This window comes from Brachyistius frenatus, unplaced genomic scaffold (genome assembly GCF_029030835.1).
Source record: "Brachyistius frenatus isolate BFR_SWC_R1_liver_20210118 unplaced genomic scaffold, ASM2903083v1 Contig_104, whole genome shotgun sequence".
NCBI lineage: Eukaryota > Metazoa > Chordata > Actinopteri > Embiotocidae > Brachyistius > Brachyistius frenatus.
The window spans coordinates 663,311-677,500 of NW_027210703.1; the positions used below are offsets into that span (position 1 = coordinate 663,311).

At 42.8% G+C, this 14,190-nt stretch overlaps 4 protein-coding genes across 5 annotated transcripts in view; 3 read left to right on the forward strand and 1 right to left on the reverse strand.

The window, feature by feature from the left end:
• The window catches only part of ctsk (cathepsin K), a 135,900-nt gene that overhangs the window by 73,403 nt on the left and 48,307 nt on the right, over positions 1 to 14,190 (forward strand). The gene's annotated exons all lie outside the window — the stretch shown is intronic.
• lysmd1 (LysM, putative peptidoglycan-binding, domain containing 1) overlaps positions 1 to 14,190 on the forward strand; it is a 112,482-nt gene that overhangs the window by 19,657 nt on the left and 78,635 nt on the right. The gene's annotated exons all lie outside the window — the stretch shown is intronic.
• Positions 3,065 to 11,912, reverse strand: hormad1 (HORMA domain containing 1). 2 transcript variants are annotated; one of them, XM_069711969.1, is made up of 17 exons: positions 11,707 to 11,912; positions 11,477 to 11,503; positions 11,145 to 11,179; positions 10,673 to 10,817; positions 10,522 to 10,585; positions 10,137 to 10,173; positions 9,972 to 9,992; positions 9,738 to 9,764; positions 9,582 to 9,649; positions 8,466 to 8,614; positions 7,289 to 7,446; positions 7,076 to 7,162; positions 6,345 to 6,405; positions 5,810 to 5,862; positions 4,433 to 4,516; positions 4,128 to 4,178; positions 3,065 to 3,597 (listed from the first exon to the last, which is right to left on the reverse strand). In XM_069711969.1, the coding sequence occupies exons 3-17, from the start codon at positions 11,175 to 11,177 to the stop codon at positions 3,502 to 3,504; spliced, it is 1,134 nt and encodes a 377-aa protein (XP_069568070.1). In that variant the 5' UTR covers positions 11,178 to 11,179; positions 11,477 to 11,503; positions 11,707 to 11,912; the 3' UTR covers positions 3,065 to 3,501. The 2 variants fall into 2 exon arrangements, with proteins under 2 accessions (XP_069568070.1, XP_069568071.1); XM_069711970.1 differs by lacking the exons at positions 11,477 to 11,503; positions 11,707 to 11,912 and having other exon boundaries at positions 9,582 to 9,646; positions 11,145 to 11,203.
• The window catches only part of ensab (endosulfine alpha b), a 5,931-nt gene continuing 3,774 nt past the window's right edge, over positions 12,034 to 14,190 (forward strand). Inside the window, exon 1 of the mRNA XM_069711985.1 lies at positions 12,034 to 12,118. Coding sequence (XP_069568086.1) covers positions 12,062 to 12,118 — 57 coding nt within the window. The 5' untranslated portion in view covers positions 12,034 to 12,061. The remainder of the gene's footprint in view (positions 12,119 to 14,190) is intronic.

The window sequence follows — 14,190 nt, forward strand, 5'->3', positions numbered from 1 at the left end:
ATCGAATCCGAATGCTCTTTTTTTTTAATTTTTTAACCTGACTGTATTGTCGATAGGTTTTTTTTTGTATTTATTTATTTTTTTAAAAAAATTTTCAGAGAACATTTGAATGAGATATATTTTCCGGAGTTCCTCATTCCGAAGGGTTAACGGTGAGCGGGTTTGCTCTGCTGCTGGGGAAGCGCTAATCAGCTCGGAAACATTTGCTGCCCTTCTGGCAAGGTCAGCGGGGTCACGGTCCCTGGGCTGCATGTCCACTCCATCCCTCGCACCCCCACCGCCCCAACGCAGCGCCTGCTGTAAAGCCCGGGTCCCCCCCACCCCCCCACACACACACACACACACCCGACCCACACACGCCCCCCCCCCCCCCCCCACCCCTTGGGGCCTATAGGCCTTGCAGGCACAATCACCGCCCCGTGACTATAGGCTCACAGAAGCTGGCTTTAATCTATACGGAGCCCAGGGATGGACTGCGGCTGTCTGTCCATCAGCCTGTCAGTGGGTCTCGCCTCGGACGCGGGCGGGCGGCCCTGGAACCCGAGCTAATATCGACTTAGACGGGGCTCCGACCCAGATCCGTGATTGGTCTGCAGAGGCGTCCGGCGGGGGCCCCTCCTGCTGTTTGACCAGCTGATTGATCTGTTAACACTGGCCCGCTGGACGTGTGTCCCTGAATTTAATTTCAGAATTCATTTCTGGGAGACGTGTGTCGTGCAGAAATGATGTAGAGTCCCGGGATCGGAGTGAAGGATTGACGGAGGGAGGCCCGAGTAAAAATGCAATTTAGATTTTTTTTTTTTTTTTTTTTTTGCCCCTTTTATTGTTGGACATTTGTAACGTGCTCGACAGGGGCGCCGATCCACCCCTTAAAACATGCTCTGATGTTTTCTATTTTCAACAAAAAAAAAAAAAAAAAAAAAAAGTGATTAAAACTGGGTCTGCGAAGTCTTCGAGTGTCTAATCTCCAGCGGTTCAGCTCCTCTAGGTGCTACGCGGGCCAATTTCTCAATCTTTCAGTGTGTCTTTCTTTTTTATTTTCCAAGCCGTTGGCCACGTTTTGCCCTTTAGGCCCTATTCATCATTTCATTTTGGTGATGCAGGGCTGCTGTAATGTCTATAACCGAGATAGGGCTTATCTACAATACATGACTACACCTGCAAAAAAAAAAAAAGGAGCCTTTTTACCGTCATTGCATTTCATCATTTATCAATACCCAGAGAACCCCACCTTCACCCCCCCCCCCACTCCCTCCCAACCACCACCCTCCACTGCTGTTAAAATAATAATAAAAAAGTGTTGAAAAACTGCTCCTGGAGTCGGGCGGTGGTGAGGGTTAGGTAACCCCTGATTCATTTCACAGCCCATAAAGAGCGCCGATGCGTCGGTGAGCGGGGTCTCGTCCGCCGTTAGATCCCCCCTAACCCCCCCGCCCCATTCTTGCTTTATGTTTTTTTTTTTTCTTTTTTCTGTTATCAGAAATGCCCATAAAAAAAAAGACGACGACGATGAAATAAAAGCGATAACCGAAGACGATGTCTGTTAGGAAGTAAGGGGCTGATGTGATGGAGTCTCTCTTTCTTTCTTACCCCCCCCCCCCACCCGCCTCCCCACCTCCCTCTCCCTCTGGCCTGCTGCAGACCTGGGAAGGTGTGTGTGTGTGTGGTGAGGAGGGGGTGGGGGGCTGCTTGGATATGCATCACAAAGGTTTCCTGCAGTATTGATCCGCAGTGGGTTAAGGCAGTCTATCAGCAAATGTCCCTCTCTCCGGGAAAAACAATGGGAGATTAAAACCACACAGCTTGGCGGGCGGGAGGCTGCTGATGGGCCCTTATCGGGGGCCCAAAGGTCACTGTGTACAGATATAATCCACTTTCACTTAACAGCTTCATTTAAGGCACCTCACATGCAAATGATGGCATTTCAGGGTCTAGTCAAAGATGGAGGTTGTTTTTTTTTGTTGTTTTTTTTTAAGAGGAAAGGTGATGTTTAATCTTTTTTCTTTTTTTTTTTTTCTCCACAGAGACCATGTTTACAGGCAGGAAGCCATAAAAAAAACAAAACCCAACAACAACAAAAAAAAACCCCTGTTCAATCTCTAAAAGCGTAACAGACAACTGGATTTAGTTTTTTGGTTTTTTTTCTCCAAATCAACAAACACGCTCAGGTTGTTTCGGTGCTGATGGAGGCATTACGGCGGCGTACAGTCCACAGCTGCATTTCTTGCACTTCAAACCCAATCAAGTTTATTCCTAGACGACGGGGTCAAAATAGAAATAACAGCATTAAAAAAAAAAAGAAAGCATAACACAAAATTTTTTTATAACGTAAAAGCTCACGATATTCACCTGCTTTCATAATGTGCAGCGGATTTATGGAACTATTACCCGAAGCCTCATCTCCGATGTTGTCTACACTCTTCTCTTCTGTAACTGCACAACGGTCCGCATCGCTGACACATTACTGAAAACACGGAAGACACCTTGGATGCATTTTTGTATTTTATCGAAGTTTTTAGTCTGACTTTAGACACATTATTATTATTACATATATATATATATATATAAAGGAAGAAAAAAATCGACTTGAATGTCAAATAAGATGAAAGTTTTCTTCAACAACCTGTTTTTAAAGATGCTGCATGATATTAAGGATTTCACACTCAAACGGCTCAGTTGAAGGTCAAAGCATCCTCAGCGAGTTAAAAATATCATGTTTGAATCGCCGTCTTGCCGTTACATCGGGGATTTCGTATATTAAGTTGTGTACGCTGTATTTTAATGTTTCGAGTTTGTACAGATGCTACCTTGGCCAGGTCTCCCTTGTAAAAGAGATTTTGATCTCAATGGAACTTCCTGGTGAAATAAAGGTCAAGTAAAAAAGTTTTTTATTTTTTTATTTTTAAAGGCCACTCTCATAAGAAAAAAACAGATTAATATATTATTGCTAAATAAAAAAAAAAACATGTGACTCTCAAGAAATACACTCAGTTGTGGAGAGTTTTTGGTGTAAAGGGGGTTTAAGTTGATAACTATAAAAGCATTGAATACACAAGATATTGGATGTTTTTCTGTATTTTATTGAAGTTTGCAGTCCGACTTTTAGACACAACGAACCCAGAGTGGTAACAATAAAACCAAAAAAACTGAACCGTTAAAAAGTAAGACATTTTGTTCACAAGTGTTGTAAAATCGTGGGTGAACTCGTATTAAAATGCAGCAGTGCATTTTAGATCTGTAAACTAAAACTACACTTACAGTTATGTCTCAACTTCCAAATGTTTGGGAATTAAATTGTAGCAACACATTTTATCTCATCGAAATAAATCGCACAACAAACAACGACGATAGTCTGACAGTTACGTCAAAATGCTGCGAAAACATTTTCAAAAAGGAGCAGAAATCCCTTTAAAAATCCAAATTAAACTTTAAAAAAAAAAAGCAACAACAACAAAAACCCCATCAGTGTGAATCAATAGCGCTGCTGTGTTGGCAGTGAGGTCAGAAGCGCTCTTTGGGCTCGCTCAATTTGCGTTTCCTGTTGGTGGCCGAGTTGGACGGCGTTTCCTGGCTGTTGGGAAAGTCGTACTGAGAAACCTGAAGACCGGCAGAAGTGGAAAAACACGCGGTTGACATTCAGCAGTTTTTTTTTTTTTTTTTTTGGTGTAAAATCTCCGACGGACACAAAATCTCCCACTCTGAGAACCAAAGTGATCACGAGTGACTCATCTGTGAAACAAACAAGCATCCTACGCATTTCCCACTTTAGAAGACATCTTTTTTTTTTTTCTTATGTACGAGTACAGCTGCTTTATCAGCTGAACAAATGGTGACTTATTTTCTTTTCTCCCCCCGATGAAGTTATGCGTCATGTGTGCACAGTTTTTCCTCCCACACCTAAAATTTGGACTTGAAAATTGCCAATACATTTTTCCAGGCAAGGAAACGCTTCTTATTTTAACGAAGAGGTCACGGTCACATAATGTTGGTCTGACCTCCGTGACTATGTAAGAGCAGTGCTATTAGTCACTCCCCGCATCCACAACTCATACAATTGTATAATAAATAATTTATATTTAATGAAGAGTCAGTTTCAGAATTAAGAAACGCTTTAAGGAGATTGTTACCATTTTTTCCTTCTTCTTCTTCTTGTTGTTGTTCACAGTCAGGTTTGTCTCCTGATGCGCGCACACACACACACACACACACACAAAAGTACATTCCAGTGTTTAAAGAGGCTACATGAAAAACAACAACAACAACAACAAAAGCAGTCTCGTATTTAATAATAATTTAAAAAAAAGATCGCTTAAATAAAAAATATGCTGCTTCAAAGAAATGTGACTCGTAAAGAACGATTTGGTGTAAACGGGGGGAGGGGGTTTAAGTTGTCTACCTTTTAAACGTAAGAGGTCTTAAGCGGCTTACTGACCGTAGTGGACTTGATGATCCGTCCGCTCCTGGTCCTCTTCAGGTCCAGCTCCATGTTGGCGGTACTCGTCACCATGGTTTCAATCTGACGGGGCGCAGACGGGCCGTGACGTCAGCACCCCATCGACTGCACTCAAACTGGCCGTCGGCTTCACGCAGAGCCGACAGCCATCCTGCACTTATGAACTTCTGAGAGGCTCTTTATTATTATTATTATTATTATTATTTTTAAATTCTCAATTACAACCACCAGCGACGCCTCGCGTTGAAAGATACTTGCGCACGTTTCCGCCTGTTTCCAAACAGTCAATCAAAACTAAGAAAGCTTAAATTGAACAATGTCACACTAATAATGTTAGTTAACAACGTTACACGAGGGTGTAATATTGCGATTGTACAACAAGTAACCATCTGAATAAAATATGTAATCAAAATGTTTTCATATTGTGGGGAAATTCGCTCTCAAAATACTAAACCATTTTTTTTTGTTGTTGTTAGCGTGATCTCCGTTTCCGTGGCAACGCACGGGGTGTGACTAACGACTGGAAAACAATCAGTCGCGTCAGCAGCAGCAGCGACTCTAACGTGTGCAATGTTTTCCACTCCAGGAAGTAGGCCGACCCTTAGCGACGACCCTAGCAACAGAGACGATTTCCGGTCCGTTTTGCTACTTCCGAGAGATCGTTTCTCAAAAATGAATAAAGGCGGCGCATAGAAACGCTAAACTGCTCAGCCAGCTCCGTCTGGTTGTAAGCAAGATATCCGCTGGGAAAAAAAAAAAAAGATATCGATGTATTTGAAAGATTTTAGCACCGTGTCCCGTGTTAAAAACAAACCGGTCAAACTGGCCGGCGCCGGGATTTAAAGATTATCGGTGGTGTTACGGTACTGCTGCTCGGAGCGACCAAAGAGGACCAAACGGGTGAAAATAAATCGACCTATAACAAGTAAAAAAAAAAAAAAACAACGTTATGTTGAACTTGACATGAAATTCAAATCCAATTATAGCAGGGTGTGTCGTCATGGCGATTTGAGCATGTCCCAAATGAACAGTCGACCGATCGGATCGCTGGGTCGGAAACGCTTGTTGGGTAATGCGATTTTAAATGTGGCCAGATGCAGAATGGCAAACAATGTTTGTCCTAAAGCTCCATAACAAAAGCCATTTGATTTACTTGCTGTTGAATACTTTCCTTTTGTTTTCATACTTTGACCCCCCCCCCCTCCCGCTGTCGATTTCGACTTAAAACGCATCGAGCTTCAAGAGTATTTAACGGCATTAATGCATTTTAATGTGCGAGTCTTTCCTCCTGCGGTTTTAAACGGTTTTACGCGACGTGGTGAGTTGAGATGCGCGTCGTCAGCGTGTCCCACGTACCTCCGTGACCTCCTCACGAGTCTTGATCTTCTCATTAACGCTCATCTGGATCTCTTCGATTCATGGAACACAAAGATTTTTCACAAAATTCAGATTTTGACGTCACGATGAGACGCTGATATCGTGTAGGGTCTCTAAATGAATAATAATAAAAAAAATCTACTCTCGGTGAATCATGAGGACATCTGTAAGATTTAACAGTGGCTTTAAAGGCTTTGTAAGATGATGACTCTTCAAAATAACGTCTCAGTTAAATACGAGAAACAGAAAATAACATGAACGGGGAAAATAAAGATTTACACACCTTTAGTCGAATTTCAGCATTCAAACTAAAGTGAGGCCTTCAACACATTTTGTGACGCAATCGTACTTTATAAGGACTCGATGACACCAGGTTACAGTTTACTCTACGGTTCCTGCGATGTTTGAGTTGAAAAACGTAACACCGGCAGCTATTTCCTGTATCGCGAAGGCATCGCGGCACACAAGCGAGGCCTCGCTGAACCCCCGGAGGGAGTCGTCCCGTCTTATTTACCGGTGTTCTCCGGGTCTTTGTCCTCCTTGTCGGGCTCCCCCGCGTCTCCGGGCGCAGGACTCTAAAAGGTTCAAAAACACACGTTATCTTGGGAACGCCGCGATCGGACAAACGTCAACGCGCTGTGACCGCGCACAACAACAACAACAACAACAACAACACGCAGCTGCCGATAGCGCGCACCGGCTCTGACGTCTGACCCCGCAGCTCCAGCTGCGCAGCTTCGCCGTCGACATTTGCATTTTGGAAACCTCTCGGCGCGCCAACACACGGACGCGATCCTGATCTCCGAGGCGTCGGTCGCATTTTCGGCAAAAGAAGAAATAACCCGGTGTGAACGTGATGATGAATTTGACAATGCGCTGATTTGGCGTGGATGTTAAAAACGAAACGAAAGTTCGTGAAATAATCCTGTCGTATTTAAGAGTTACAATCTTCGACGACTAATGAATTCATGAATCTGATTTCTAGCCTTTTCGTTTGTATCGTGTGGTACTCTCGTGTGAATGAGGTTTCTTTTATTGTTCATACCCTTTAAAGTTGTTGTTTTTTTCTTTCATGTTGAACAAATTGACTGATTGAAGACGTTTGACAGTAATTCATTGATGTTTGCGTGATTATTTTTTTGTCCAACAGGCTCGTGTTCAGGTTGAAAGCAGCTGCGAGTGAATCGGATCACGAAGGATTACTTGGGTGAAAAAGCTGAACGTCTGAGTTGTTGGGACTTTGACCTGCGTCAGGACGCCCTCCTCCTCCTCCTCCTCCTCCCCCTCCACCTTCATCACCCACTTCTCCGTCACACGAACGCTCTCCTCCGCCTGCAGACATTAAGCAACACGCGGCGCTGCGAATTAGCCGCCATAAGTGCTGAACGCAGATGATTATATGACAGTTAAAGAAAGCCTTCGTACGAAGACCGTTAAGTGTCTCTGTCCCCCGTTCACCTGCTCCAGCCTTCGTCTCTCCGTGGTCATGTCCAGCTTCAGAGAGTGGAACGGCGTGACCACCTCGCCCATGGTCAGTTTGACGGGCTCCTGCTCGAACTCCATGGGGTCGCCTTCGGCCTCCTTGAAGCCCGGCGGCTGGTAGCCCTGGGGGGTGACTGTGAACCGACGCGCAGAGAAACAAACAGTTGAAACGGAGGCAAACCAGAAGGGAACGAGTTCCTACGCGAAGAGGGGAAAAAGGAAACGTGACGACTCGTGATTCAAATACGCGTAAACAGGCTTTAATGACACGCAGCGCGGCTCGTTTCTGAAACCGAACATCTTGAACACTGTAAATCGAAGCGGATTAGCCGAAAGAAAGTTTACCGGAAAAATGATTTTGCGGGTCAAACAGGCAACAACAGCAGCCTCAGAGATATCCTAACAAAAACAGACATGTAATCCTATAGGGATGGAAAAATCGATATGATAACATATATAATTTGGCCATTATTAACAATTAACCGATGTATTAAGAACAAGTAACTAAGAACATTAGTTATCACTAAAATGTTTCATAAATCCTCACAAAGATAAAAGCTGCAGCTTGTAAGAGACTTGAAGAAGTGCAGCTCAAAACATTTGGTTTAAAAAAAGAAAAAAAATCAATATGGTCATTGATATATGAAACACGTTCAAAGCTTTAAAAATATGACCCTTTTTTTTAATTCTTTGACGACCCCTCCACCTGGTCGCTGTCTCTGGTTTCCTCTTCCTGGCAGATCAGACGACAAGCTGTGACATTCCTATTTGTTCCATTAATCTTTTGTTATATTATGCGATGCAATTTTTGTTGTTGTACAATTACTTTTTTTTTTTTTTAGCTGCCCTCACATTTGTTTCCAAGCGTTAACCGTCCCGGGGCTGAAAGAATGAAAGAATGAAACGAAGCGCCAAAAAACTGCAGTTCCACGAATGGCCACTTGGGGCTGGTTTCAAAAACGCTTTCAAACCCAATGAGATTCTCATGTTAAAATCACCAACTTCACAGCAAATAAACATGTTTACAGCCTGATACATAAAACAGCTAATCTCTCCATTCATGACAACCAAATAGAAGTGAATTTTTTTTATATACCTCACTTGTTTAAAAAAAAAAAATCGAAATCTCGCTGTGTGTGTGTGTGTGTCTCACCGTCATCGTAGTAGGCCAGCTTCATGTTGAGGCAGACGTTTTCAGGGAGCGGGCCCAGGTTCTGCATCAGCGTGTAGAGCTTTCTCACCAGCAGGATGCTGGCTTTCTTCGTGTTCCCGCACGACATCGATGACACCTTGCTCTTGTTGCTGATGAAGAAGAAGGACAGGACAAAAAAAAATGAACACAAACAAATCAGTGCGATGAAGTTGAAGTCAAGCAGGTTTTTTTTTTTTTTTTAACTATATGTTGTTGCAGCGGTGGCCAAAGCTGCTCCACTCGTTTCAGAATTAAGCCGAGGTCAGCGCATCTGTAGCGTGCAACAACTTGCAAACGATTTCCTACGCAGCGTACTCAGACCGGACTACAGTGTTGCTGCAATTATAAAGTACTTGTGAAGGCTGGCGAATCCTTAATTAACACATTTTACATGGGAAAAACAAAAAAAAAATCAGTCAGGATGGTAAAGTTTGATATTATTTTATATGAAACATGCAATGTTGACAGCTGGGAAAAAAAAAGTGTATTAAATGTGCCAGAGAAATGTGGATTTAAAAAAAATTTTTTTTTACATACATACATTTTTACACACAACAAAGTAAATATGTCATCAGGTTGAAGTGTTTCAACTCATATTAAAGTCTGATTTAGCTTCTCTTAGTTTCCATACTTCACCAGAGTTCCAGCTATGGAGCAAATTTGTGAGAAATAAAAGTATTTACTTCAAACATCGAATGAATAACAGACAGAAAATCAAGTTACGTCATCGTGTAAGATGGATAGATAGATAGATAGATAGATAGATAGATAGATAGATAGATAGATAGATAGATAGATAGATAGATACTTTATTAATCCCCAAGGGGAATTTTTTTTTCGCTACAGCAGCATTATAGGGACAGGAAGCAATAAAACAACAGTAAAAAATATTAAATATAAAAATGCACAGTATATACAATAAATAGAATAAAATAAAATAGAATAATTAAATTGAATGAAAACTAACTAAACAATAATGCAGTTTTTTATTTTTATTTAAACAAACAAGAAAAACAGACAACGGTGTTATTGTTGTGTGATGGATAAGCCAACTTTAAAGCATGAAAAACATCCCACCTTTCAAAATCCATTCGCGCCCCTTTCGCAGTGTACTGGATCTTAAACTGGTAACACTCAGTCACCTTCTGAAAAGAGATGATGCCAGATATTAGTACAATATCTGAGCATTTATCAACGTTAACACTGGCAAGAAGAAGAAAACCTAGAGATTACCAGGGGGTTCTCTGGGTCTGTATAAATCTGGAAAAAAAAGAAAAAAGGGGGGGTCAGATAGACAAATGTCAGCACCATCAATATTTGGGGATTTCTTAAGGCCTTAAATAGGAAAATAAAAAGCCTTATCTCAAAACACTCAAGGAGTCACTTTTCCAAGCACCCTGATGTGTTCAATTCAGTTCAAACATTCAATATTCAAGACTGAAAAAAGAAGATTAATAAAATACTCACAGACATGATGACTATCCGCAGCTGGTGGGAAAAGAAAACAACAATAATTTTGGACATATTTAGTTGCAATAAGACAAAATACATGTGAACAAAGAATCCAGTATTTATTTATCTTGTCTAATTCATCACTTCTGACTGATGGAAGAGGTTAAATGTGATACTGACATATTTCTTCTCGATGGCGTCGAAGCAGCCCTGCATCCTGGAAGAAATAAAAATGACATGTTCCCACATACACTGATGTCAGTGCTCACGTCAGTACGCCCTGAATCATCATCACATACTGAACATAGCCAAGTGCTCTGGCGTCTATGTGTGTGTACTTTTGTATATGTGTGATTTCACATTATCTGAGACGTAAACTCTTTAAAGCACGGAGATATGACACCGGTCCAAAAAACAAAACAAAACAAAAAAAAAAACACTGAAATGACAACAGAATTAATTCTGAAATGATTTGCCAACTGAAAAATAAATAACAACAACTGATATTTGACTCGGTCATCGTCACTCAGCTTCAATCCAGTTTGTGAGACTGGGTGTTATTTACCACTTAAGAATCTGAATGGATCCGGGACAGTTGTGGTCCTCTTTGAGGATCATCACTTGCTGATCTGCGAGAGAAAAGAAAAAGGAAGACCCTTATTATATCTATGTCTAAATAAATATGACACGGTATCCGCTCTATATGCAAATCTAACCTTCCACATATTTGCTCCCGTAGGCCTTCCCGGGGAAAATACCCCGCAGGTACGTGATGCCGGACACGGCGATGGCCAGCAGCTTCTTTACCACAACCAGGGACTGCTGCTCTGTGACCACCTGATTGGGCGACAGCTGAGCCTCCTGTGTGAGTGAAAGGAACAAATAAATTATCTGTGAAACAAACCTACGAATAATTATTATTATTTTAATCTCAGTGTAGAATATGATGAATATACAGCGTATTGATGTTCAATCTAAATCTGAGAAACTATATTAAAGCTGCAATATCAATTAAAGTGAAGTATGATAAAAAAATAAATGGAAAAACTGAAAAGAAGAAACAAACTTATAGATTTTATATTTATATATAAAATTTGACTGTAAAATGTGTATTGGCCTCGTAGCGAAATGGCGGGCATCAAGAAACGATGAATTAACATGAGCCACTCAGGTTAGTTGTCATTTTACCTGCGAAGATCTCACTTGTTGTAGACATGCCATGACTTTGGTGAAGAAAAAAAAAACAAAAAAAATGAAAAGCTGTTAAGAATAAAGATAAATAATATGAGGAGGGAGGAAGCAGCTAAAACGCTAATCAAAGCTAATTATTCTGTTAACTGCTAAAATAATTTCTCCTTTACAAAACCTTAAACTGTCCCTCGTCTCCCTTTTTTTTTGTACTTAGCAACAATAAAAGTACATTTAACCACAAGAATACAGTAAAAAAAAAAAATAAAATAAAAATCGTTTGTTTTTTGGGCTTTTTTTTTTTTTTTTTAAACAAAGATCTGAAAGCTAACCTTTAGCCACACCAGCCGTCCCGCTAACTTGTTTGATTGATGGGTGCAGCGTGACCAGGCAGGAGCCAGTCAGGAAGCGGGGGAGCCACCGGAAGATATAAATAAAAAAAAAAATAAAAAAAAAAAAAAAAGTGACAAAACGGCCGGGAATCCTCGTTAAACCATTTTTTTTTAATGTGTTCACGAATCACTGTTACACAGCATATATTTAATTAAAAACCAACATGTACCATCGATTATATATCTTTTGTGTTGATGCAGCGCCAGTCTTCATTTCGTACAAGCCAATTGGGCGGATGTTGCCGTCAATCACGGCGAGCGGAGCGGTTAACGGCGTCCTATTGGCTCTTCGCGGAGCAGTACCGCGCCTCCGTTTGGCTACTGTACACGTCAATTACGAGAAGATCCCGCCCTTCCTCCAATGGTGACGTCACATCTCGTTACGCCATTTTTGTTGGGGAGCAGTCGCGTTCACGGGAGCAGGATTAGACTCAGCGCAGGTACACAAAACGGTACCTCGTAAAACCCTCGCTTCGGGTTGTCTGACAAACGGGACACCTGCTTTTGTCCGCCACGCTCAACGCAATGTCGTCGGAAAACCTGGACTCGGACACTCAACCGGACTACGAGGACGAAAAACAGGTGGGTTTCCCCCGACTGGCTCGTCTTTGGTTGTTGTTAGCTAACCGCCGAACGTCGCTAGCTTTGAAGTGGCTAACAACCAGTTAGCACAAGTGAAGTGTTGTTTTTTTTTTTGTTGCAAACACGCTTTCAAGCGCTGGACCCCCCCCCTAAAAAAAAAAAAAGAAAAAGGGAGGACTCCCCCCCTCCCTCCTCCCTCTCCTGGAAGAAAACGCATAGGAAAGAGGGAGCTCGTTCGGTATTGTGGTTGAAGTTGCAGCCCGTCCGAGACCATACGGAGCACCTTGCCTGTTGTGTCATTGGCTGGCGAGTCCACCGCAGCTCGGGCCTCATTGGTCTGTAGTGGGAGGGGGGGGGGGAGAGAGAGAGAGAGGGGGGGGGGGGGTATGTCTCTAAATAAAGACGTAACTCGTTGATTTTTTTTTTTTTTTTTTAACTCCGTGCAACTTCGATCTAAGAGAAGACACCTGTTCTAAAACGTCCCCCCCCCCCAAAAAAATAGCACTTTTCTTCGCCCTGATGTTTTGTCCAAATGTCCCCGACGGTCTTTGTCCCCCCGACGGAGGGGGGGGGGGGGGGACAAAACCAACCGCAGCGTCTTTTACCGCATTTTTCCCACGCAACGGCGAGAACCGCAGCAGAGATGCACATCTGTGGTTTTGACTTGCTTTTTGTCAACGATGACAAAAGTTATGTTTGTTTACCAGAGGTTGAGCACACACACACACACACAACAACAACAACAACAACAAAAAGATGTGACATTTAAAGACCAGATATTATATTTACCAGCTCTACAATCATCACGTTGTAAAGTGTACAAATTGTAGAAATGTTACTTGGTTGTTGGTTTGTTTTGATCATTCAGACAATGTGAAATCTTTTATGAAAACAAAACAAAATTAAATTAAAAAAAAAATCTACATAAAGCTCGCGCCCGTTGCGAGGTTGAAATTCAGGCTTTCTGTTGACGAACCGGTTGGTTTCTCACGCGCAATACTAGAATACACTGAACCTACGCGCTCCGCCTGCGTGACGCGCAAACTCGACCTCCGAAGTTTCGGCGACACGAAAACGGCGCCGCGCTTCGCCCGGACGGACGGACGGACGGACGGACGGACGCGTTTGTTCCAGCCGGGCTCGAATCGGGATTTCTGAAAATCGCAGCACGGCTCCCAACGCCACGGCGAAAGAAGTTGGATTCTGTGGTTTCTCTGCAACGGGACCGAATGTAGTAGCTCATAAATTTCTCGTCGTGGACCCAAGTGAATCGGCACACTGTGAGCCACACGTCCCCCCACCACCACCACCACCACCACCACCACCCCATCCTCCTCCTCCTCCTCCTCCTCCTGAGGGAATCTGTTCATCGGCTTCTGTGTCCTGAGTCACATTTTGTCCCTGCCCCAGCAAGCTTTACAAGGCTGAGTGTCCTATCTTGCCTGCACGGTGGAAGTAGGTCTGCAACTGTGCGCTGCTTCTCTCCAGGTACGCAAGGCGAGGAGCGCGCAAATGGCCTCCGGAGTTTTGTCCGCTGTCGTTTCACGTGCACTTTACAACTATTTCCTGTTTTGTTTAGTCTTTTTTTTTATTTGTTTATTTTTTTAAATCAAACAAGTCAAAACCACCTCGATTCACACTGCACACGAGGCGGTGGCCCCAATCAGAGGCCTCCACTTCTACCTGACGGCGACCGGAGCGACGGTTATCTGACCAGTTTGGCCGGTATTTGTCAGCGGCAACAGCATAAATACTTGCATTGTCTACGCCAGGTGTCACCTTAGCTTCAGTAAACCCCACCCGGTGTTGTAGGCGCTCGGCAAAGCACCGTCGGGTTATAGTCGTCTCCACTGAGGAATTCGTCGTCGCTATGCAGATTTGCTGACGGGACTTTTTATTGACTTCATTTGAGTTCATTCTTCTGTGACTCGCTTCTATCTTTAATTGATGCATACACGATGATCTCGCGCCGAAATCCTCGTGGATATCATTTCGAATTGGGGCTAAAGTTGTTCGCCGTCAAGCGTGCGCTTCTATAAATCCTTCAGGCTTCCTTGTTTGTACCAAGTGTC